Source organism: Lynx canadensis, chromosome B2 (genome assembly GCF_007474595.2).
Source record: "Lynx canadensis isolate LIC74 chromosome B2, mLynCan4.pri.v2, whole genome shotgun sequence".
In the NCBI taxonomy this organism is placed as follows: domain Eukaryota; kingdom Metazoa; phylum Chordata; class Mammalia; order Carnivora; family Felidae; genus Lynx; species Lynx canadensis.
The window spans coordinates 58518442-58546135 of NC_044307.1; the positions used below are offsets into that span (position 1 = coordinate 58518442).

At 33.4% G+C, this 27694-nt stretch overlaps 1 protein-coding gene across 1 annotated transcript in view; it reads right to left on the reverse strand.

Moving 5' to 3' along the window:
- The window catches only part of EYS (eyes shut homolog), a 1650074-nt gene that overhangs the window by 644710 nt on the left and 977670 nt on the right, over positions 1-27694 (reverse strand). The window contains exon 26 of the mRNA XM_030315776.1: positions 351-550. Coding sequence (XP_030171636.1) covers positions 351-550 — 200 coding nt within the window. The remainder of the gene's footprint in view (positions 1-350; positions 551-27694) is intronic.

Sequence of the window (27694 nt, forward strand, 5' to 3'; positions counted from 1 at the left end):
ATTAAGATAGCTTTTCCTTAAGGATCCTCTGAAAAAATCTTTGGGCTCCTGAGATCACATATTCCACTAAAGCTACAAAAAATGGTAGCAGTTACTATCACTGGGATATTGGGAAACATAATAACAGAAAAAGGTTAAAAATAAAGAGAAAAGAAGAGAATGATAGCTATTCAAAGTATATACTATTTTGAAATATAAATACTGAATATGAAAAAATTACAAAAACAGAACACACAGCCTAGTGGTGATTATAAAAGACATATTTTAGATAAAATTTTATTTTGACAATAACCACTAAAAGAATCAGACTTTCTAAAATTCCTTTAAATGAAATAAATATAATGACTTACCTTTAAAGTACCATTTTCAATAAATAATTGAATAAAAAACTCATCAACTGAATTTGAGTCTTGCTTGATATAGAGCAGGAGTCCATAGGAGTTGAAGGTATGAAATTCTAGGGATACGTTACTTTGTGGACTTAACAACACATTCCGAAATTCTAGATAGGAATCTCCATAATAACAAATACATCTGAAATCCGTGGAATCTGAAAGAAAATACAATTTAGATTGGAACTGAATGTTCAACAGTTGGGTTTCATATTAACATTAGCATATCTTCTAAAGTGGCTCATACATGACTATTTTCTGCCTGTTACAAGCCCGGGTACCTGTTTCCTTTGCCATAGTCACAGTGGTTTGTCATAATTTCTATGAATTGGGGGCTTTACGATCAAATCTCACTGGATGTCTAGATGATTAATCTTCAACAGGGCATTCACTTCCATTTTACGTTACAGGTCAACAGAAATAGGAACATTTTCTAATGATGTCCTTATTCATTGTATATACATGACGGTATCAAATTTTGATTTCTGTCAGTCATTACTGTTAATTTGATTGTGTGGCTTTTGAGGGCCAACAGACTATTTAGAAGTAAAGGAACTGTCATCCTTCTGTAGCAACACTTTTACCCGAACTTCTTTAAAAATCATCACTTGCGTGTTATCTTTCTTTTTCTCATCTTCTGAATATTTTAATTAGCCTCAATCTTTTTATTTTTTTATTAAAAAATTTTTAACGTTTATTTATTATTGAGAGACAGAGAAAGAGACAGAGCATGAACATGGGAGGGGCAGAGAGAGGAGACACAGAATACGAAGCAGGCTCCAGGCTCTGAGTTGCCAGCACAGAGCCTGACACAAGGCTCGAACTCACAAACTGCAAGATCATGACCTGAGCTGAAGTTGGACACTTAACCGACTGAGGCACCCAGGCGCCCCAATTAGCCTCAATCTTTTAAATGAAACATAGACATTTTGAGCAAAATACTTTGACAATTCGCATTTCTTAAATTTATAAATATATGATTAATGAAACAACTTTTTTCTCTGGATAAGATACTTTATATTATTAAAAGTTACTTTTGTTTGATAAAAACTTGACTGATTGATGATATTCTTGTAATAATGGATATGAGTTATCTGCTTTCACTTCTTTCCTTCTGCTCCTCCTTCTGTGATACACACACATACAAACTCCCTTTGAAACTTCTAAATTAGGGAGAAGGAGCCAAGATGGCAGAATAGCATGGAAGTTTTGTGTGTGTCTCACATCCATGAAATATAGCCAGACCAACATTAAACCATCCTACACACCTAGAAAACTGATTGGAAGATTAACACAACAATCTGCACAACCTGAACCACAGAATTCAGCAGGTATGCAACACGAAGAGCTGAACTTGGGAAGCCAGAAGCCGCAAAAGGAATTCACCCCAAAAGAAAGAGCACAAAGAAACGACAGCCAGGGATTTAACCAACACAGATACAAGCAAGATAACTGAACCAGAATTTAGAATCACGATAATATGAAGACTAGCTGGAGTCAAATATAGACTAGACTCCCTTTCTGCAAAGATTAAAGATGTAAAAAAACACCCAGAATGAAATTAAAAATGCTATAACTGAGCTGCAATCATGGATGGATGCAGAGGCGGCAAGGATGGACAAAGTAGAACAGAGAATCAGCGATATAGAGGACAAACTTATAGAGAATAATGAAGAAGAAAAAAGAGAGATTAAGGCAAAAGAGCACAATTTAAGAATTAGAGAAATCAGTGACTCATTAAAAAGGAACAACATCAGAATCATAGGGGTCCCAGAAGAGGAAGAGAGAGAAATAGGGGTAGAAGGGTTATGTGAGCAAATCATAGCAGGAAACTTTCCTAACCTGGGGAAAGACACAGACATCAAAATCCAGGAAGCACAGAGGACTCCCATTAGAGTCAACAAAAACCGACCATCAACAAGGCATATCATAGTCAAATTCACAAAATACTCAGGCAAGGAGAGAATCATGAAAGCAGCAAGGGAAAAAAAGTCCCTAACCTACAAGGGAAGACAGATCAGGTTTGCAGCAGACCTACCACAAACACTTGGCAGGCCAGGAAGGAGTGGCGGGATATATTCAGTGTGCTGAATCAGAAAAATATGCAGCCAAGAATTCTTTATCCAGCAAGGCTGTCCTTCAAAAGAGAAGGAGAGATAAAAAGTTTCCCAGACAAACAAAAATTAAAGGAGTTTCTGACCACTAAACCAGCCCTGCAAGAAATTTTAAGGGGGAACTCTCTGAGGGGAGAGCACATACATAGGTATATACATATGTATGTACATATACATATGTATACACATATATGTATATATGTATATGTATATGTACATACATATGTATATATGTATATATATCTATATATCTATATATATCTATATATATAATTATATATATAATTTAGATATATAATTATTTACATATATCTATCTATATCTATATATATCTCTCTCTATATATATATTTAGATATATATAATTATTTAGATATATAATTATTTAGATATATATAATTATTATATATATTTATATATATATATAATATATAAATAAATACCAAAAGCAACAAAAGATTAGAAAGGACCAGAGAACACCACCAGAAACTCCAACTCTACAAGGATCATAATGGCAATAAATTCATATCTTTCAGTACTCACTCTAAACATCAATGTTCCAATCAAAAGACATAGGGTAACAGAATGGATAAGAAAATAAGATCCATCTATATGCTGTTTATAAGAGACCAGTTTAGACCTAAAGAGACGTACAGATTGAAAATAAGGGAATGGAGAACCATCTATCATGTTAATGGTCAACAAAAGAAAGCTGGAGTAGCCATACTTATATCAGACAATCTAGACTTTAAAATAAAGACTGTATCAAGAAATGCAGAAGAGCATTATATCATAATCAAAGGGGTCTATAGAACAAGAAGACCTAACAATTGTAAGCATTTATGTGCCAAATGTGGGAGAACACAAATATATAAATCAATTAATCACAAACATAAAGAAACTCATCGACAGTAATACCATAATAGTAGACTTCAACACCCCTCTCACAGCAATGGACAGATCATCTAATCAAAAAATCAACAAGAAAACAATGGCTTTGAATGACACATTGGACCAGATGGACTTATATTCAGAACATTTCATCCTAAAGCAGCAGAATATACATTCTTCTCCAGTGCACATGGAACGTTCTCCAGAATAGACCATACACTGGGACACAAATCAGCCCTAAGTAAGTTCAAAAAGATTGAGATCATACCATGCATATTTTCAGACCACAATGCTATGAAACTCGAAATCAACCACAAGAAAAAATTTGGAAAGGTAACAAATACTTGGAGACTGAAGAACATCCTACCAAAGAATGAATGGGCTAACCAAGAAGTTAAAGAGGAAATTAAAAAGTATATGGAAGTCAATGAAAATGATAGCACCACAACCCAAAACCTCTGGGAAGCAGCAAAGGCAGTCATAAGAGGAAAGTATATAGCAATACAGGCCTTCCTAAAGAAGGAAGAAAGATCTCAGATACACACCTAACCTTATGCCTTAAGGAGCTGGAAAAAGAACAGCAAATAAAACCCAAAACCAGCAGAAGACAGGAAATAATAAAGATCAAAGCAGAAATTAATTCTATCGAAACCAAAAAAACAGAACAGATCAATGAAACCAGAAGCTGGTTCTTTGAAAGAATTAACAAAATTGATAAACCACTAGCCAGTCTGATCAAGAAGAAGGAAAGGACCCAAATAAGTACAATCAAGAATGAAAGAAGAGAGATCACAACCAACACAACAGAAAAAAAAAGAAAACAATAATTAGAGAATATTATGAGCAATTATATGCCAATGGGCAGAATGGAAGAAATGGACAAATTCCTAGAAACATATATGCTACCAAAACTGAAACAGGAAGAAATAGAAAATTTGAACAGACCCATAACCAGTAAGGAAATCGAATTAGTAATCAAAAATCTGGCAAAAAACAAGAGTCCAGGACCAGATGGCTTTCCAGGGAATTCTACCACACATTTAAGGAAGAGTTAACACCTATTCTCTTGAAGGTGTCCAAAAAATAGAAAAGAAAGAGAACTTCCAAACTCTTTCTATGAAGCCAGCATTACTTTGATTCCAAAACCAGACAGAGACCCCACTAAAAAGGAGAACTATAGACCAATTTCCCTGATGAACATGGATGCAAAAATTCTCAACAAGATATTAGCCAACCAGGTCCAACAATACATTACAAAAATTATTCACCAGACCAAGCGGGATTTACACCTGGGATGAAGGGCTGGTTAAATATCCTCAAAACAATTAACGTGATTCATCACATCAATAAAAGAAAGGATAAGAACCATATGATCCTCTCAATAGATGCAGAGAAAACATTTGACAAAATACAACATCCTTTCTTGATAAAAAACCCTCAAGAATGTAGGGATAGAAGGATCATACCTCGAGATCATAAAAGCCATATATGAATGACCCAATGCTAATATCATCCTCAATGGGGAAAAACTGAGAGCTTTCCCCTTAAGGTCAGGAATAAGACAGTGATGTCCACTCTCACCACTGTTATTCAACGTAGGATTAGAAGTCTTAGCCTCTGCAATCAGACAACACAAAGAAATAAAAGGCATCCAAATTGGCCAGGTGGAGGTCAAACTTTCACTCTTCACAGATGACATGATACTCTATATGGAAAACCCAAAAGATTCCACCAAACAACTGCTAGAACTGATTCATGAATTCAGCAAAGTTGCAGGATATAAAATCAATGCACAGAAATCAGTTGCATTCCTATACACCAACAACGAAGCGACAGAAAGAGAAATCAGGGAATCGATCCCATTTACAGTTCCACCAAAAACCATAAAATACCTACGAATAAATCTAACCAAAGAGGTGAAAAATCTATACACTGAAAACTATAGAAAGCTTATGAAAGAAATTGAAGAAGACACAAAGAAATGGAAAAAGATTCCATGCTCTTGGATAGGAAGAACAAATATTGTTAAAATGTCGATACTACCCAAAGCAATCTACATAATGAATGCAATCCTTATCAAAGTAACACCAGCATTCTTTCCAGAACTAGAACAAATAATCCTAAAATTGGTATGGAACCAGAAAATACCCCGAATAGCCAAAGCAATCTTGAAAAAGAAGACCAAAGCAGGAGGCATCACAATCCCAGACTTCAAACTCTACTACAAAGCTGTAATCATCAAGACAGTATGGTATTGGCACAAGAACAGACACTCAGATCAATGGAATAGAATAGAGAACACAGAAATGGACCCACAAACATATGGCCAACTAATCTTTGACAAAGGGAAAGAATATCCAATGGAATAAAGACAGTCTCTTCAGCAAGTGGTGCTGGGAACACTGGACAGCAACATGCAGAAGAATAAACCTGGACCAGTTTCTCACACCATACACAAAAATAAACTCAAAATGGATGAAAGACCTCAGTGTAAGACAGGAAGCCATCAAAATCCTCGAGGAGAAAGCAGGCAAACCCTCTTTGATCTTGGCCTCAGCAACTTCTTACTCAACACGTCTCCAGAGGCAAGTGAAACAAAAGCAAAAGTGAACTACTGGGATCTCATCAAAATAAAAAGCTTCTGCACAGCAAAGGAAACAATCAGCAAAACTAAAAGGCAACCGACAGAATGGGAGAAGATATGTGCAAATCACATATCAGATAAGGGGTTAGTATCCAAAATCTACAAAGAACTTATCAAACTCAACACCCAAAAAACAAATAATCCAGTGAAGAAATGGGTGAAAGACATGATAGACACTTATCCAAAGAAGGCATCCAGATGGCCAACCAACACATGAAAAAATGTTCAACATCACTCATCATCAGGGAAATACAAATCAAAACCACAATGAGATACCACCTCACACCTGTCAGAATGGCTAACATTAATAACTCCGGCAACAACAGATGTTGGCGAGGATGTGAAGAAAGAGGATCTCTTTTGCATTACTGGTGGGAATGCAAACTGGTGCAGCCGCTCTGGAAAACAGTATGGAGGTTCCTCAAAAAGTAAAAATAGAACTACCCCATAACCCAGCAATTGCACTACTAGGCATTTATCCACGGGATACAGGTGTGCTGTTTCTAAGGGACACGTGCACCCCACGTTTATACCAGCAGTATCAACAATAGCCAAAGTATGGAAAGAGCCCAAATGTCCATCGATGGATAAATGGATAAAGAAGATGTGGTATATGTATACAATGGAGTATTACTCGGCAATCAAAAAGAATGAAATCCTGCCATTTGCAACTACGTGGATGGAGGTATTATGCTGGAGTGTATTATGCTGGAGGGTATTATGCTAAATGAAATTAGTCAGAGAAAGACAAAAATCATATGACTTCATTCATATGAGGACTTTAAGAGACAGGGGCGCCTGGGTGGCTCAGTCAGTTTAGCGTCTGACTTCAGCTCAGGTCACGATCTCGCAGTCCGCGAGTTCGAGCCCCGCGTCTGGCTCTGGGCTAATGGCTCAGAGCCTGGAGCCTGCTTCCGATTCTGTGTCTCCCTCTCTCTCTGCCCCTCCCCCATTCATGCTGCGTCTCTCTCTGTCTCAAAAATAAATAAACGTTAAAAAAAAATTAAAAAAAAAAGAGACAAAACAGATGAACATAAAATAAGGGAAATAAAAATAATATAAAAACAGGGAGGGGGACAAAACAGAAGAGACTCATAAATATGGAAAACAAACTGAGGGTTCCTGGAGGGGTTGTAGGAGGGGGGATGGGCTAAATGGGTAAGGGGCATTAAGGGATCTACTCCTGAAATCATTGCTTCACTATATGCTAACTAATTTGTATGTAAATTTTAAAAAATAAAAAATACAGTTAAAAAAACCTTTTAAATTGGTTATTCTTTTATAATTAATACAAAAAATTATTCATGAAACTGTAAGTTTTATTTTGCTGTCCACCATAGGATAATATTTTTTTTAAATGTGTACTTTAAATCTTTTATAGTTTATATTCTATGCGGAGTATTTTTTTTTAATTTTCAATAGAGCTTTAGAAATATTCATTGTGTTAAATCTTCAAACTTGTGAAACACTCTGAGGAAATAATTAGCTAAACCTCAAAAAATGTCTTCCAGAAAACATGTGTACTTTTTAGACATAAAAGCATATGAGTTTTTTTTAAATAAATTCATTAGTGAAAGTGGCTCAAAGACTGAAAATATTAACAATTTTTACATCCTAATTGCTTTAGTTGTTATGTGAAATAGATATTTATTCCCTGTAGATTTTAATGATGATGTTGAATGCATAGTATGATAAAATTTCACATATTAAATAATTTGAAAAAGGTTTCAGCCATTTACTTGCATGAATTAGGAATGGAGAGAAACATCCATTTGATTTAAAGTTCAAAATGTGAAAGAGCATAAACTATTTTCAGACAAAAACTAATATTACAACATGAACAGACCCAAAATTGGTGAAATGAAGAAACTACTATTTATTTTTGAGCACTTTGGAAAGATATAGTTCAACTGAGAATAGCAAACTCAAAAATTCTTTCAATTTATTATTTTTTGTTTTTTTATGGAGTAATTTTTAACACTTAAGTGGCTTTGTCATCATGTGATAAGTGCTTTATACAAAAAGCCACACATGCATCTATTTGTAAGCCACATGAGGTCAAGAGCCACATACATTTGTTTCATCATTTTATCCCAATTTTTAGTCTATCCCTGATTTTCTTAAGCATGTGAAACCTTACTATCTCTTATAGAAATTATAACTGTTTTTGTTTAAATGTGGTTGGAAAATTTTATTGTTATTTTAAAAATCAGGAAATATTTTATATAGAGTATGTGACCATATTTCTAGTGTTTCTATTAACAGGCATGGATATAGATATTTTTTTACATTAGCAAAAATATTAATCCAATAAAAAAGTGGTGATAGTAAGCACAGAAGAGCTTTATTAAGAAAGATAAGTGTAGAGACTATTACCAGTGATGAGCTAGAATAAAATAGTAATGTCATACATTTTACATTATCTAGAATTAAATCATAAGTTCCTGCCTTTCAGTTTTCATTTTTCCAAATAGGAAGAATCTTTATCTGAATTCTATGTCCTCATATTATAATTACAACTTTGAATGAGTTTGTATGCTTTTGGTATATATAACCAGAAAACCCAATTCAAAGTAACTTCAGCAATAAAGAAATTCAATGGCTTAAGTAAAAGGAAGTTCAAGAATAGGGTGGGCTTTCAGTTGGATGACTTTCACATGGACTCTTAAAAGCTCAGCTGGTTCCTCATAAGAGACCTACATTTCCTTTGCCTCTCCATTCTACTATTCACATGGTAAACTTTAATCTGAGATTTGTTTCTCTTCTGATTCCAACATGGTGGCCAGTGGTGGTTTAAATGACATACTTCCACATTTGTGTCCAATCACTCAGTTTCTTATATTTTCAAGAGATGAAGCACTCAGTTTCTTGATTTTCAAGAGAGGAAGAATTTTCCAAGTGTAGAATAAACCTTTCCTAGCAGTTAACTGGCTAGAACTGGTCACAGATGAAGCTTTCCACTGGAAGAATAGGGTGAGTTTCTACTGAGACCTGCAGGAGGCGGGGGTGTTAACAGTGAACAACATTGGTATTCTGCTGGAAAGAATACACGTGTTTCCTGAGATTCATGCCTTATTTCCTGGCTAATAGTAGTTGATTGCCAGATTCAAAGACTCAAAGTGCTCTATTACATGTCCAAGCTAGAACCCTTTCATCTCCAACTTCCTTTGCTTCTTCTTTGGATAAGGTAGTTCCTGACTTCATTTCTAACAGCACATGTTTGGTGTAAGGATGAGTCTAGCCACACACACACACACATATATAAACATACATATATTTAATTGTTGCTAGGTAGACAGTTGCCAAAACTTGTTTGGCATCTAAAAATTTGCATAGTGACCCATAGCCATTCCCACTGAATGAAGAAGATAAAGGAAATTTTAAAGTAGTTTTAGTGAAAAATCATAAGCCAATAACCCTGCCCTCCTCTACTGCACAAAGAAGAATTTTAAATATATTAGAACAGAACTAACATATTTTACAAGAATATAATAATACAGACTGTGAGGCATACATAAATATTTAAGTTAGAACAAACAAAACTCATGTGTATAATAATCAATTCTTTGATAAGTTGTAAACAAATACTCCAACAGCATGTTTTCCTTTTAATGAAAAACAATTTTTAAAAGTATAGGATTCTCAATTTGAGACATTTTTTGGTTTCTTGGCTAGATCACAAAATACAAAATAGATTTTAAATAACAGACTCATTTTCATAGTTAGAGTTCTACATACAAAATTAAATGTCAAAGTTGGAATCTTAAGTAGAAAACTGAATACCAAGCTTATCTACAAGATGGTTTGATAATGACTCTATGATTGAATAGTATAAAGACATGTACTATTTAATTCTACTTCCAGTAAATTATTATTAATGTCAGTATAAACCATGAATAATCATTCAAAGAAAAAGTGACAATATATTGCTTTCTGGAGTATGTATTGCTAACTAAATGTTAAATAATTCACAATTAAAATGCAAAAAGGCATTTTATTTATTTCATATATCTTTGAAGTAATAATGGAAGAAAATAATAGTGGATATTTGTGATATGTGTATATATGCAAAGTTTTCTATTAAATTAACTATTAATGGGGCGCCTGGGTGGCGCAGTCGGTTAAGCGTCCGACTTCAGCCAGGTCACGATCTCGCGGTCCGTGAGTTCGAGCCCCGCGTCGGGCTCTGGGCTGATGGCTCAGAGCCTGGAGCCTGTTTCCAATTCTGTGTCTCCCTCTCTCTCTGCCCCTCCCCCGTTCATGCTCTGTCTCTCTCTGTCCCAAAAATAAATAAATGTTGAAAAAAAAAATTTAAAAAAATAAAAAATAAAAAATAAATTAACTATTAATGTGAGAAAAGACTATATGTATAACACTTAAGTATAATTCATATAGGAAGATACACTAGACTGTTTATTAAGAAACACTGAGGCTTGGGGTGCCTGGGTGGCTCAGTCGGTTAAGCATCCCACTTTGGCTCAGGTCATGATCCCGTGGTTAGAGACTTTGAGCCCCACATGGGGCTCTGTCCAGATAGCTCAGAGCCTGGAGCCTGCTTCGGATTCTGTGTCTCCTTCTCTTTCTACCCCTCCCCACTCACGCTCTGTGTCTCTCTCAAAAAATGAAATGAAATACTGAGTCTTGATTCTTCTACCAGTAATCAAATCAGACACCATGTATTAGCTACAGAAACTCTGTGACTTACTTCTCTTCATTTTTATTATTTCTAGAATTAGCTTGGATTTTATCACTACAAAATAGTTAATATTTTTAATACTTTATACTTCCATGTTCTACAAATTGTGTTTAATTCACCTTAAAATCCAACTTTATACAATCCATTTAAATTCATCTCAATTAGCTTAATATCTACTAATAAAGCAAGAGGAAAGAAGAAAATTAACATTTACACTCTTTACTATGTGCCAGGTTTTGTTAAATACTCATGCTTCTTAAAATGCTATAGTTTTTCTTCCTGGCAATTTAAAGATCCATGCCATTAGAAAATGCTTTTGTAGGAACTAAGCATATTTCAAAATAAATTAAGAAATATTTGTTTCTTTCACAGATTTTTCAGGCTGATTAGTCCATGTACTGTTAGTCAATGACATAATTTATATAGCAAGTATTCATCGTAAAATGCAAGAAAAAAAAAGTTTATAAAATAATACTGAAAAAAAATCCAGAGTATTCAGTTTAAGACTGGCAGACACCTCTCACTGTGTCATTATCAAAGGAAATGTATGATAAATACGAGCCGAGAAACAGATTTCAAGAAAACAGATGACTGCAAAGGAAGCTAAGAGAGAACTAGTCAAATAGTTTAATAATATTTTTTTCTGAAAGCAATTAACAATCCTTTGGAAAGGAAGCACAACACCCATAATCACTATATTTTCCTTTTACCAGCAATTAGAAGTAGATTATCAGCAGAGAAAATTCTTTTAATAGCCACTCCTAAGGACAGGAAGTAACTCTTAAAACACAAATCAAATCATGCCACTCTCCTGCTTAAAAACATTTTATTTTATTTTTTTTTTTTTGCTTATGACAGAATTGCTCAGTACTTACTCTGTACAGAATCTTTCCAAACTTTTTTTTCCTCCTTTTGTCTTTTAATGTGGAATACCAATTATGCTAGGATAACTTACAGAGCAGTCATCCTTCCTATACTCACCTGCATTACCAGTTTCATCATACATCATCCTTCGTGTACATGGGTTCTGTTTCCAGGATCATTATCCAATTCATTGGACAAATACTGACTTAATTAGTCTAGTTTTATGACGTCTTGATTTTGAATAGGGCAAGTCTTGCACATCCTCCTTCCTTAGGATTGTACTACATACTGTTTACCTTGTGCCTTTTGGTATAAATATTGGAACCAATACATGTGAAAAATCTTACTAAATTACATAAAAACTCCTATTAATAACTCATTTAAATTCTATGATTTCATAAGAAAAATGTATAACTAATTGATGTATTTGTGATATTTTTTCTTCCTACACATGGGCATGGTATGTCTTCACTTTACAGGGGATTCTAAAATATTTTTATTATAATTTTGTAACTTTTCTTCATAAAGGTCAGATGTGTATTTTCTTAGGTTAACTTCTAGAAACGTTAGCAATGTGTTGCTATTTTAAATAGTTGTTTGTAACATCATGTATTTAACGACTTACATTGGTATACCAAAATACAATTGACTTGTATGTTGAGAAACCTTGTTGAACTCCCCTATTTTTAGTAATACTGTATCATTTGTGAGTAATGAAATTTTCATTCTTTTGTTCATAATTCTTAAACTATCTTATTAGCTTATTACAGTACCTAGGAGTATCAGAAAAAAAAAACTCAACTGACATAATGATAATGATATTCTTTTTCCTATTTTGCAGAGATTTTTAAGGTTTCACCTTTGAGTATAATACTTTGCTCTTCTACTGTAAGTGATATCTTTTAACCCATTAAGGAATTTTCCTTCTATTTGTAGTTTTCTGAAATTTTTAGCAGGACTTAAAATTAAATTTTATCAGCTTTTCACTTACTAATATGCTTATATTGTGAGTAACTTTGATAGTCTAATATTAATAAATATTAATATTTATTTTATCTTTGAAATAAATCCAATTTGCTTATGATGTATGTACATATATGAATTTCCTTGGAAAGAATTCATGTTTAGGACATTTGCATCTAGGATGATGATTGCGATGGATTTTGAATTTTCATTTTTCATGGTACCCTTTCTGATTTTCATACTAAAGTTTTACTTAGCTCCATTAAATAAATTGGGCAACATGAATTTCAATTTCTAATCTTTGGAAGTGTTTTGTTTACTTACCACCCAAAATCTGAATCAAACTATAAAATTATGAATTGCAAAACATTCTAAAAGATCTCATTTAATGTACTAATTAGGAATCAGAATGTTATAGTAAACAAAATAGTGGTCTGCAAGGAGATTTTCTTTTTAATTTGGTCACTTTGTGTTACCCTAGAGAAGGAATTTCACCTTTCTACTTCCCCATCTTTACCCATATATTCGGGTAGCACCTATTCTGAAATTGTTATTACAACAGATCTGAACTTTTGAGTTCAATTATGCACTTTTTCACTTAAAATCATAGGATCTTAGATTAATATTTTAACCATCTTGAGGCTCTTGGCTTCTTCATCAATACAATGGGAATAACAAAGTTGTTCCACTATAATATATGTGGAATTGCTAGATAAAGAATTTGCTCCAGTCTGTATAGTAGTCCTCCCTCATCTATGAGAGATATGTTCCAAGACACCCAGTGGATGCCTGAAACCCAAGACAGTAATGAACCCCATATGCAGTATTTTTTCCCTATATATACATACAAATGATAAAGTTTATCAATTAGGCACAGTAAGAGATCAGTAATAATACTAATAAAATAAAACAATTATAACAAAATACTAAAATAAAAGTTGTATGAATGAGGTCTCTATCTTTCAAAATATCTTACTGTACTCTACTCATCCTTCCCATGACGATGTGAGATGATAAAATGCCTACATGATGGGATAAAGTGAGGTGAATGCCAGAGGCACTGTGATACAGGGGTAGGCTATTACTGGCTTTCTGACATATGTTAGTAGGAGGATCATCTGCTTCCAGACCACAGTTGACCACGGGTAACTAAAACTGCAGATAGCCAGACTGCAAATAATGGGAGACTACTGTATTTGGGAAAGAAATCTCTTACAATGAAACACAAAAGCTTTGCAACTAAAACTTATTTTTAAAATAGCTGTTACATGTATGTGCTCTACATTATTCTCAGACATATATTTAGAAAGGTCTGAAGCACTTGGTATTGCCACATTAAGCAGATCTGGGTAGAACCCTAAGGATTCCAAGGTGGTATGTAACAGGGCTGCTGTGAGATCCAGAAGTGTCCTGTTATTCACATAATAACAGGAGCAGTTCACATTTTACAAAACATCTGAATAAAACTAAAGATGTAATTTTAACCAATAATGATAATGCATATTATTCTCTATTCTTCACATAGCACCTTTTTAAAATCTTATTTATTTTTTTGAATAATCTCTACATACAGCATGGGGCTCAAACTCACAACCCCGAGATCAAGAGTTGCATGCTCTTCCAACTGAGCTAGCTAGGCAGGTGTCCCCACATAGAACCTTTACACGCATCATCTAATTTTATTCTCACCTTAATCTGGGAAACATGAAAGGCCAATGTTCTTATGAGCCATATATTTTTACCTAAAAAACTGAGGCTAAGGGAAAGTAATTTGATCAAAGTTGTAGATCTCAGAAATTGGTTGGGGAGCCCGGGTGGTTTAGTCGGGTGAGCAACCAACTTCGGCTCAGGTCATGATCTCACGGTTTGTGAGTTCCAGCCCCGTGTCGGGCTCTGTGCTGACAGCTCGGGGCCTGCTTCGGATAATGTGTCTCCCTCTCTCTCTCTGCCCCTCCCCCACTCATTCTCTGTCTCTCTCTGCCTCAGAAATAAACATTAAAAAAAAATAATAGTAAATTAAAAAAAAAAGAAATTGGCTTCTGTCATCAAAGCACATGTTCTTTGACACTAATTTTATTCTCTGCGAACAAGCTGCTTATGAATTATTTTAAACATATATTCTTTGAATTATTTTAAAAAAGTACTCATTTGTAAGAGGTCCAGTGTGAATCCTTATATTGCATTCTTACATTCTCTGTAATGTGAGAGAATAGTGTAATGTAGTGTAGTACAATGATTAGCATCACTAAATGTACATGCCCCACTGAGCTCCAAAGTGTTATGATCTAGTTTTTGAGTACTGCTTTTTAAAAACCCCTTAGAAATCATTACTGAACTCTTAGTTAGTTTATAATAAATATTTAATTAATAAAACTACTCTGAAATTGAGTTATATTTAACCTTTGAGGTGACTTGTGTAACTTTTCCTTCTCTTTCTGTTTAATGCGTAAGGAATATCAGAGGCTATATGGGGTTTTACAGGTATTCCTTTTTTATAGGAAATCTACCCACAACTGAAAACATAATTTGATATGAAAATATCTTTCCACAGAGAGATGAGAACATGATAGACTGGGAAACCTCTGTTACCATCCTTTTGACCAAGCAGTTTACAGAGGAAACAAAAGGAGTGACTCAAGGTTTTTCTGTTGCTCCAGGGCTCAAGCAGTCTCCAGAAAGCTCTCATATGCAAATTTAGGGTGGACCCACTGGGGTCATTACTGAGATGTCCTTGTATTTATTTTTTCCTAGGATTCTGACAAATTACATTTTCTATATATATGATTAGTAATAACAATCATATATTTATGTTGAATGAGTAACTTTATCTGCCAATACATATCATCATAATAGACAAAGTATAGATAAAAATTAAGTAGTCTATACAGTCTACACACTGTATATTCATCAGAAGCCATCAGATTTAGACTATAATGGTTGCCCATAATACAACTGAGAATAAAGGATCAATTTAACACGTTCTAAAAACTAATTGCTGGTGTATATATTTTAATTTTGTAATTTCCAGTAAAATAAAATACAAATGTTATTACCAGTACTATCCCTTATGCAACATAACCAAAGGATCTATCTCAATAATTTATAATTAATAAAACTTGAAAAACCCCTTTCTAATTTTCTAGATATACTGCTGCTTATTTGGGGCAACATTTCAAAAGTAAAATATTTGCCCTATGCTTAAGAAATTGAACAGTTAATTCTTCACTCATATCTAATTAAACAAAATCATACTTTATATTTACTCATATAATTTTTTTTGTACTTTATTTAATAATCTATCTTACTACTTCAATAATGCCTATAGTCTAATTGTCCTCCTCAAGGTGTCTTGGCAATTATCAGCTTTAATTCTTTCCAATGCTCAGATTTAACTGATAGATAAGAGGATAAATAGAGGTGTTAATAGTGATTATCCATATCTCACCTTGTTCCTAGCAAGCAGTTTTTAATTAAATTTAATTTTCAACTCTTCACCTGATTTCAACATTGTTAGAGGTACAAGACTGATTTCTGCTATTAACCAGCCGCTGGTCACAGGGTAGAGTACAAAAAATAAAGACACATGGTCCTCAAAATTGTAAGACATAGATACATAAAGGGAGACTATGCAAGTAAAAAAATATAGAGATAATATGATTTTACACATATATATGCACATATATGAATGAATATATATATACACACACATATACATATATATACACACACACAACACACACACACACACACGGAGGTCAGGGCAGGCTTATCAAAACTATGCCAAAGTGGTATATTGATAATTTTGAATTAAAGTTATTTGAGAAACAGCTGTTGCAAGAAGGACATTCTGACTTTCCTTCTATCCCATTGAAAGTAGGAAATAAATCTCCCATGTTAAAGGTAACATCCCTGCACAAGGAGATAGAAAGATATCTTTAATATCAAAGATAGAAAATTCAGGGTCAAGGAGCCTATGTGAATAAATTCCGTTCAGTTTACTCACTAATTAGTACCCAAGCCTAAGTTTCTTCTTGTCAGTTCTTCAAATATTGTTTCTGTGTCTAAAAGGTATATAAAAGGTACATATATAAAGGCTTTGTTCACTTTTGGGATCCCATATCTAGAAGACGTATGTATGAAATTAAATTTGTTTTTTTCTCTTGTGTTAATTTAAATATTAGGCCAGACAAAAGAACCAAGAAGAGTAGGGAAAAATTTCCCCCTCCTTGCAGTGTACACATACAGAGCAGTCTTTAACTTGCCCTGATGGGAATGGTTCCTGCATTTAAACATTCTTCCTCAAGTGTGACAGGTGAGAGGATTTATTTTGAAAGTAGCTACTTGTAGGAAACTCCCACCACTCTTTTTTCCTTATCCTGATTTTTCTGATTTTTCACCTCCATTCTAGGAATGTCACCTTTTTAGTTTGTACTCTCACAATGAAAAGATACTTCTTACTTTTCTCCATACCTAATTCCAAAAGGACTAGCAGTGGCTTAAAAATGCCACACAGTACAAATAAATGAGGAAACATTTCATACATGTATAGTTTATACCTTGACTTATTTTAATGATGAACTTTCACATCAGTAAAAGTCATACTATGGGGTGCCTGGGTGGCTCAGTCAGTTAAGCATCCAACCTTGATATTGGCCCAGGTCATGATCTCATAGTCATGAGATCAAGGCCCACATTGGGCTTGGTGCTAAATATGGAGCTTTCTTGGGATTCTCTCTCTCCCTCTCTCTCTCTCAAAAAAAGTCATACTAAAGTGTCAGTGGCCTAGAGGCCTTCTTAGCATCCTAAAAGTAGCTATTTTCAAAATAAACCCTCTAACCTGTCACACCTGAAGGAGAATGTTATCTGCAGGAACCACTCCCATCAGTGCAGATTAAAGACTGCTCTGTGTGTGCGTGTGTGTGTGTGTGTACATTGTCAAGGAGGGGGGAATTGTATAACAGCACTGGTTATTTCATAACTTTGGGAACACCTGGTATTTTCAGGCTGTAAAGTTTTTGCCATTAGGTAATTATAAAAAATATCTTATTGGTGTAATTTGCAATCCCTGAATGCCAATAAAGATTAGCATTTTTCCTGTGTGGCTGGTAACCATCCTAGGGGTAGCATTAATGGAAAGTGGAGGGATAAGAACATGAAATACAGAGTTTGTTTTCCTTAGACCCATTGTGAAGCTATTACATATCATGGAAATTCCAGTGGTCTAGCAGAAACACATTATATTACTGAAAGATCTGGTCTGAGGACTGGAATGGGAATTAATTACTTCATAGTTGTGCAAATTTGGGGCAAAATATGACATCTTTAGCATCTTTAGTTTTCTTGGGACACATATTTTGAAAGCTGAGTCTATTTTGATTTTGGAGAAATTACTTGAAATTCATACTACTGAATATAAGAGCTTATTAGTCTTTACCTTTACTTAAATTATGCCTCTAAATGAATGGATGAATAATCAAACATTTTAAAAGTGACCATTGGCTTCTAATAAGCCTTTAAAATCTATCCATTAGAATGTCTCCAAACTGTAATAATCATTTGATATTCTTATTTTTTCTAGTATTAAAAAAACCTTCTACTTCACAATTTTGAGGACACTTTTTATACTATAATTCAAAATGCATTCTTTTAATTCCAAAGTTGTTAAAGATAAAGATGTGTTAATTTGAATGATATAAAGTTTACAGAAAAAACTGCAATAAAAAGTGAGAAATAAAAGATATGAATTTTCTTGGGAAAATATCTTGTAAAGATTTGAAGCTTCTTGTCATCTGGATGTCCTTGTACATCTCAGTGAGCTCAGCTGGCTATGCAGGATAACCTGACATATTAAGGTTAAAAATTAGTCTGATTTCATTCAAGGACTGCTGGATATGTCAGCACATAGATGGTTTGGTGAAAAATATATCAACTCTAAAACATTTAACTAGTAGTGGGATTTTTACTCCACTTTTACTCATACTTCCCATTATCTAGTGTTGCCATTTCCTGAGGCTTTTGTAGATTCTGTGCAATAAATCACCATGCTTCTCTACTTTTCCCATTGCCAATTTTAGTTTCCAAATTCGCAGGTCTGTTTAGTCTGTTACTACTTGTCCAATAGTTTTACAGCTTCCAAATTTTTATGTCTGTTTTCTCCTCTACCATTATCTTTGTCCTAGTGGATTTCTACCTTAAAAAATATTTTGCTCATTATTTGTGGTATTTCAGGAGGTAGTGCAGGCAAGTTTATAACATTAATTCATCATCTTTAACTGGAATGCTAGTTTTTGTTAATCTACATCATACATTTAGAAAGGCTACAGAATCTTTATGTTCCTACAGAATTACTTCTTAGTTACTAATCAGCTTTAGTTTTAAAGGAACATCCAAAATATATGGGAACTCTGCCTTACCCTATCAGGATTATATTACATTTCTGATCTTTGTTGAAATTATAAGTTTATAAAGAGCTCCTAGGCCTATAGAAACATCCCTCCTTACAGAGAAGTATTCTATATTATAGCACATTTTATTACTTCCCATCTACATCTACAAATGTGTTACTTAAGTAAGCTATTGCTGCCCACATGTTGATCCTTACATGCAAGACTCTACTGCCTTGGAATAATATTATTTTAATCCAAGTCTTCATCTAATACTGTAAACCCAATGTGAGACCTTAGATGCACCTGATAATTTGAGTTTTCAATTTTTAGACATTATAAAAAGGTGGGAATTATGCAATTATATATATAGTTTGGTTTATAATATAAAAACCTAATCAAAACTATTTTGGTTTATTATAAAAGTAGTCTCACTATAGATGTAGCATAGTGAGACCAGATATTTCCCAGAGTTGCTGGATATTTGCTAATTCTAACAAGAAAGTATCATAATTGAATAACCAGATTTCATTTCCTTCCATCCTGGGAGAATGTACGGCTACATGTGTCTAACAAAATAAATATATTAGCTAAATATTTTAATAACCACTTTAAATGCATTGTTGAGTTGAAAAAGAATCTTCACAGGCCAACCTTGATATGGAAACTGAAAACTATACAAATGGAAGTGTAATGAAGACAGTTATGTTCCTAAAAGCTGACCTCTGGAACTCTGGAAATATTAAACTTCAGTTTTGATGGGGCACAAGATAACAAGACAAGTTTAGGTCCCATTCAAGATTAGGAATGAAATAAGAAATCCCTGCATAAACTGAACTCCAAAAGGGAGATATAAATTAAACTGCCCGATAGAAGAAGCTGGCAAAGAAATGACTGGGAAAAAAAAGGAAAAAATATATCCTGAGAATTTATAACCAAAATCCAGCCCTCCTATGTTGGCAGAATGAATTTGCTATAGATGTGTATGTATGTGTGTATGTACACACACACACACACACACACACACACACACACACAAACATTAAATTAAACTAGATAATTTAATGTCTGTGTGTGGGGTGTGTGGGTGTGTGTGTGTGTATTCATATTTGCTCAGGAGGAAAACTCAAATCTAGAATTTATTTTGAAGTGGTGCATAGTTTGTAGTACCTAAGTACTGGGAAGAAAAAAAAATCACAAAACCTAATTAGAATAACATATTTTAAAACCAGAGTACTAAGAATTCCTACAAATAAACGCCAAGGCAAGGTGCTTTAAATTATAAAAAATTCCAAAAAAACTTACAAAGCACCATGAACAAAAACTATCAGCAAGAATATGGGAAACACATAGACTTCACTCAGTGAAATAATCTGATGTAGAATACAAAATAGTTTTACTCAATATGTTTAAAAAATAAGGGATAGAATTGAAAATGTAAAGAATGAAAAATTATATATGACAAAGAAGATTTGAAAAGAATCAAATAAAACTTGTACAAATGAAAAATTAAATGTCTGAAATAAAAACACAGTGGAAGACACAATTTAAAAGATCATTAATCTACTGAAAGGTAGATCTGAATGAATATTCAGATCTCTCTGCAAGAGAGAACAGAAAGGGAACAGACAAAAAGTATGAAAACAAGGTTTAGACACATGCTGGATAGAGAAAAAATTTAATACAGACCCAGCTAGAGTTCAAAAGGAGAGAAAATAATAATATATAGAAAAGCAATACTGAAGAATTAATGTTTGAAAATTCTGCAAAATAAAGCAATCTGAACAAAGGAATATAAGATTTATACATAAGTCTAAACACATAATAATTGATTTGTGGCATAAATAACATGGAGTTAAAAATGGAAAACAATATTAGATAAAGAGAAAGGCAGAGATGAAAAACAGTGCTCAAAGATCCTTGTATTTGGTAAGAATATAGAATAAATACTAATAAAGTTTACGTATTATACATATGCATGATGGAACTTTACAGATAAACATTAAAAACATAAGAACAGCAGATAACTCACAATTTTTGAGGAAAGACTCAATAAAAAGACAGCACCTGCAATCAGAAACTAGGCAAGAAAGAAAAGACAAAAGGAGAAAAATGCAGAACATAAATAAGATGCTGTAAAACTTATAAATATATATGAAATCAAAATAAGTATAAAAGTAATGCAGTTGACTCATCTCTGCCATTTACAGTGACAAGTAAGCACATGAAAAGGCTGTTTTCCAAACTTCTTAACTCTGCAGCAAGAGTAATTTCCTTATGTTTTAGTAAAGCAACAGAAATGTTGGGGGAAAAGACAGATGTTAGGGGAAAATATGCTATGGGGATATATTCACCCAAAACCAAACAGTTGAAGGATTTTGAATGAGTTCTAAGACATGAGGAAGATACAGAATAGTAACGGGAGTACAAAGAGTTAAGAATTGTCAGATGTTTCCTAAGGAAAGTTAACATAAAGGAGAGGATTTACCTTAAATTAATTTAAAAACTAGAGAAATCAGGAATACTGACTTTTTTTTTTTTTTTTGTCTAAAAAGAGCAAGGAACAAAATAGATGTCCTTGCAAGCAAGAGAGAAAAGAACAAGTATTTCAAAATGAAACTGAGACTATTTTTTGTCCTTATTGACAAGAATTAAATTATTCATAATTAAACATACATGTAAATATATCAATTCTATGTGGCTTAAGAAGTAAATGAGAAAACTTTTTAATGCTTTTGGCAGAACATACAGAATACTTCTGTGATTTTAGGAAAATGAAGTATTCCTTTAAAAGGACATTAAAACAATAAATCATAAGTGGAAGAAAGGATGGATATGTTTGAGGGTATTAAATTAAGCATTTCTGTTAATCTGAAAACACTAAATAAAAGACAAGCCATAAACATCAAGGAGACATTTTCAAAACATATAACTGACAAAAGATCAGTATCCAACATTAAACACAAAATCCAAAATTATACATGGACAAATTAAAACCATAATAAAAGCAATTAATCCAGTCAAAAAAGGCATAGGAGTCTTCGAAAAATTCTTCTGAAAGGGAAAATATGAATTACTAGCAACACAGGAAAAATGCTAATCTTTATTAGTATTCAGGGATTGCAAATTATTCCAATGAGGTATTTTTTATAATTACCTAAATGGCAAAAACTTTACAACCTGAAAATACCAGGTGTTCCCAAAGTTATAAAATAACCAGTGCTGTTATAGAATTTGATTGGGATAAGGTACAGATGAAGTCATTCTGGAAAATGTTTTGACATAATCCAGAAAAGTTGAATGTTTTCACCTTCTATGATGCAGCAATTCTACTTCTATGCTTATGCTCTAAAGAAGCTTTTGTGTATAATGTACTAGGAAAAATGCAATATGTATCAACATGGAAAATTCTAATAAATGTTGATCAAAAAGCAGTGGGGCACCTGGATGACTCAATTGGTTAAGCGTCCAACTCTTGATTTTGGCTTGGGTCATGATCTCAAGGTTTGTGGATTTGAGCCCCACATTGGGCTCTGTACTGACAGTGTGGAGTCTGCTTAGGTTTCTCTCTCTCTCCTCATCTCTCTCTGCCCCTCCCCAGCATGTGTGCTCGCTCTCTCTCTCTCTCTCTCTCTCTCTCTCTCTCAAAATAAGTAAACTTTAAAAGTAAGCAGAAAAAAATGTATACAATATTTTAAAATTTGTGTAATTTTAAAACATCCAAAAACAATATACTGTTTAGTTATATATATAACATATAATTATGTATAATGCTACATATAACATATATTATTATATTACTTAGTGATATACAATTATAAAGAAAGACTAAAGATTAATAACCAAAATGAAAGCCATGGGGTATGGGTATTTGAAAGTTGCTGATAATGTTCTACTTCTTAAGTTGTGTGGATGGATAGTAGGCAAAGTTCTTTCTTTTCTTTGTTATTGTTTATTCATGTAGGTTGTAAGTCTTTGTTGTATTTATTTACTATGTAATATAAACAATTTAAAAAGAAAAGTAAAGCTTAAGTATTGTAAATGGGATGGTGGCTAGGCTGGTTTCCAGTTCGTTGCCTGAATGACTCTGAATTCTCTATGCAATTTTATGCCAAGAAAATGTCTCGATTTTAGATGACATAACTGATTGAGGATTCTCCTTTACCTATGTCAGATATTGCACTGATTTAAGTCCTGGATAGTTCAGTATCTATCTGGGAAGCAGAGCTATGGCCTTAAAATGAACAATTTGAGGCAGATGGAAATACTCTCCTAGTTCCTTTGGTCTGTACCAGCTAACTTTTTGCTCACATCTTTGACTTCTTACATGAAATCACGCAGTTATTTAGTTTTCCTAGTTATTTTTTCCATAACAGATCTTCCCATCCACTAGTGCCATATTTTACTTTTGTAACATTTTTCAGGTTTTCCTAAAAATACAGAACCATAAGAAAAAGTTTGAATAACACAATTAATACAACTCTTATGTTCAAGTGTGCTTATCAACTCTAAGAATTTTAATAACTCAATTTCAAAACTCATTAGTTTCATGTTCACAATTAATACATTGCTCCTTTTCTTAAACAAAGACATAAACATTCATGTACAATTGGTTCCACAGTCATCCTCCTAGCTCTTTTTAAAGCTCTGTGACACCAGGGAATCTTGGGAATCCTGGAAGAGAATCCAGCATTCCTTCTAGCTCTACTGGAAGACAGCTTCCCCACATGCAAGGGTTCTACCTCTCTGCTTTTATTAAGGTGAGACTTCTTCCCTTCTTGTTTTGAGAAATTAACGAACTGGGTGATAGCTTTTACTTCTCAACTTAGTCTCTAAAAGAAGTAATGTTCAGAAAGAGAATTAGAAAAGTATTCCCCAATGTTGCTAGAAAAGCAGATTCTTCACTCATTTTGTCAGAGTAAATGAATTCACTACATTCATTCTTTCATTCAATTATTCATCTGTAACAGGCCAAGTGCCTACTGAATCAAGAGTTGTTCACCTATTTATCATTTTTTCTATTCAGGAACAAATTATTCGCATTTGAATGGAAACTGTTTCTCATCCTTGATGAAATCTTTAGTGGCTTCTGTTGTCTCAGACTTCATGTGCCCTTTATAGTATATTCTAGAATTATGTTAGATTAAGATACCAGAATTCACTATAGAAGAAAATGAGGAAAAACTGAATAAAAATACGAGTCAGATACAGCTGCAAGGGTTCTAGGTGTCTACAAGCCTTCCCTTCTGGTAACCGTGCTTATGGAGGCTAAGTAAAAATGATCCTGGTGCTGTCACTGCATTATTATAATTCTCTTTGAAAGAAGTGAGAAACCTAAAAGAGTCAGTTCTCCCAGGTATATAAGACTAGTCTTGACTTAGCCCATTACCAATTAATTAATTTCACAAGTCAGCATGGGAGATGTGTAGTGATGAGAAGGACAGTCATCAGAAAAACACACAGATTCATATTTGGTTCAATAACTTTAACATGTTTATAATACCGTTTTCCCCTTCATCTTGACTTGAAGGAACATGTTTAACCATTTTCAGAACTCATCAAATTCAGATTTTATTTCTAAGAAATGGTAAGTATAAATGTAAGTCTGTTTACTGGTCAATTTAATGGAGAATTTGGTAAAGCATGTAGATGTTTCAGCTACAAAAATTAAGAAAAAAAAGGTGCATTAGCTGCATTAGGAGACATTTAAATATGTCTACTTGAATAGACATATCAGAAACAGAAACAACATACTTCTCAAATATTAATCTACACACTGGCACCTATTTAAAAAGACAGTACTTCAGGGAGTTTAAATGAGACATAAAACAAAAGTTAATGGAAAAAAGAGCTAAAAATCACTGTCATTTCAATGCAGCAATTTTGTCATCATTGGTCCATCCAAGCTTAATATGTCATAATGACATCTTGGAAAAATCACATGCGTACAATCCCTTAGTTGTAAAGCCTGGTTTAACACTCATGTCATTATGAAGGAATTCAACTAAAAACACCTTGATATTTTACAAAAGATGTTTTTTTGTGTGTTTTTATACATTAATCTGAATTAAAATTACAATATTTAGCCCATAATATTGCGACAAGGAATGATTAATTTTGAACCTTGATTTTTCTTATTACAGATCTTCCCTGATGCATGATGGCATTACGCCCCAAGAAACCCATCACAAATTGAAAATATTCTAAGTTGAAAATGCATTTAACACACTTAATCTACAGAACATCATAGCTTAGGCTTGCATACCTTAAGCATACTCAGAACGTTTATGCTAACCTACAGTTGGGCAAAACCAAGTTTTGAATATCTCAAGTAATTTACTGAAAACTGTACTGAAAATGAAGAACAGAATGGTGGGTAGTTTTATGTTTGGAACTGTGTGGCTGACTGGGAGCTGTGGCTCACTGTTACTCTCCAGCATCACAAGAGTATATCATACTACATATTGCTAGTGCACAAAAAGATCAAAATTCAAAATTCAAAGCACAGTTTCTACTGAATATGTATTGTTTTTGCACTACTGTGAAGTCAAAAAACTGTAAGTTGAACCATCCTAAGTTGCAGACTATCTGTATTTATTTTGATGAAACAAAATCATGGTGGTAGTTACTAGCATTTATTTTATTAGTCAACTCATACTTTTAGGCAAAAGAAGATTTAGAAGAAAATTTAAAGTTTCTAAAATGAAAGAGGAAGATGCAACTATAATAAGATTCTATATTTGTATTACAGTATTTTATGTAGTTTGAGAAATTTAGAGTTGAAATGTGAAAGTCTAAGTGTTATCAATAACACTGAATTTGGTGGCCTACTTATTTTATAGCATGTAAATGGAGAAATATTCACCCAATGTTATGACACATAAAATATTATCAGGGATACTTTAATATGAATAAAAATCTAATAATAATTGCTACATATAAGTCAATCTGTTGTTAGTGAATGTTTCTTAACTGACACACTTAAGCACTAATGAATGAAAAATTTGCTAATATGACCTTTTTGGAATTCATGATTACAAAGCCAACACAGAAATCCTAATGCCACTTATAAGTAACCACTAGGAAATCAAATATAATTGAATGATTACATTTTAACAGGTAAACAGTAAATAAAAGACCTTGTGCCTATTTTTCACATTAGTAAGTATTTAAATTCCTTTTGATAGATGTCAGAATTATAGTAAGCTATTAATTACATAACCAATGCTACAAATGGGCACTATTTGATAAAAAGGGATCTCTGGGACTCTCACTCTGAGATTTGTGAATCAACAGCCAGAACGGGTCCCACATAGGATGGGGCCACTGTGTCAACACAACTTAGAGAAGCCTATAGTCAGCCCACCTTTCGTAACATGACTTAGTTGTTGATACCAGGAAAACTTTGTGCTGGGAAGATAAGACTGTTAACCAATAAACAAACTTTTTTTTTTTTTAATTTCAGGATATTCCTACAAAGTAACTTTGTCAGAGCCAATTATCTGCTCATCTGAAAAAAGTAGCTTACTTATCAATAAATAGCTCAGTTATCAAGGATTGCTTCAAAACCTTAGCTTACCTGTGTCCACAAATTCTAAGTTTTTATATTTCCATTTTGTTCACTTTCAATTCCCCAACTTGAAAGACCTTCTCCTTCAATCATTTTAAATTCACCCCTCCTCCCATAGTTCTATAACTATCCTACTTCTAACTTCCCTTCTGAGATACTGCTAAGATTCTATTAGTGTGTTTTCCTCTACAGCAGGGATTCATAATAAACATATTCTTGTTTATTAACAGACTATCTGCTGATATTTTGGTGACATCTACATATGAATTCATGATTTGACCAAGGGTAGAATAAATACTAAGTAAGGTTTTCCTGGTATTAAGAATAATGGAAATATACTTATGTGATACCATGGGAGATTGATTGCTTTCCTATTTTAGAAAAAAAGTTAATTAGGAAACAGCACATGTATTTCCCACTATCAGTCTTTCATCCTCCATTTACTTATTTATTTATTGTTCACTAAGATTATTGCTTAGAATCCTAGAATACAGGAGAATACTCTAAAAATGATTCTTAAATCCTATTGGTATTCTAGAAGCTTATCAAGTTAATTATAGATTTGCACACTCCATGATAACAGGGACCTCAGATCATAACTATTTTCACTTCCTGCTATTAATATTGATAGTCATGGTTAATTACCAGTTTCATCAGAATTAATTTGATGTGGTAAATTTTCATGTACAGACTGTTTCAAAAACCTGCATTAGAAACAGAAAGTCTTTGTTAAGATGTAGCATGTTACATATTCAAGAGGAGCAACACAGTATACGGATTAAACAATTTGAGTTTTGTAGCCAGAAAACCTAGGTTCAATTTAATAGTCTTTGGGTAATTTACTGAAACTTCGATTTTACTCAACTATGAAATAATATAGCATTTGTGCTGTCCCAATTGTTCCTCTCCTAAACTCATTTGTAGACCCAGCTCTCTTTGGTGACGGTAAAGGGCAGGGAAAGCATTCAGGACAAGAGATGGCCACAGTAGTTTTCAAATTGAGCTGTTTCTCCTGGGGTCTCCTGCCACGAGGCATTGACCAACAGAAAAACAGATGAGAAAATGTGGATTTACAAAAATCTTCCCTTTTTCTTTTTTATACTATGATCAAGTTAGTAATACACCAGCAAGTTTGAATTACCAAAGACATTCTTGTGTTCACAAATTCTTACAACTCT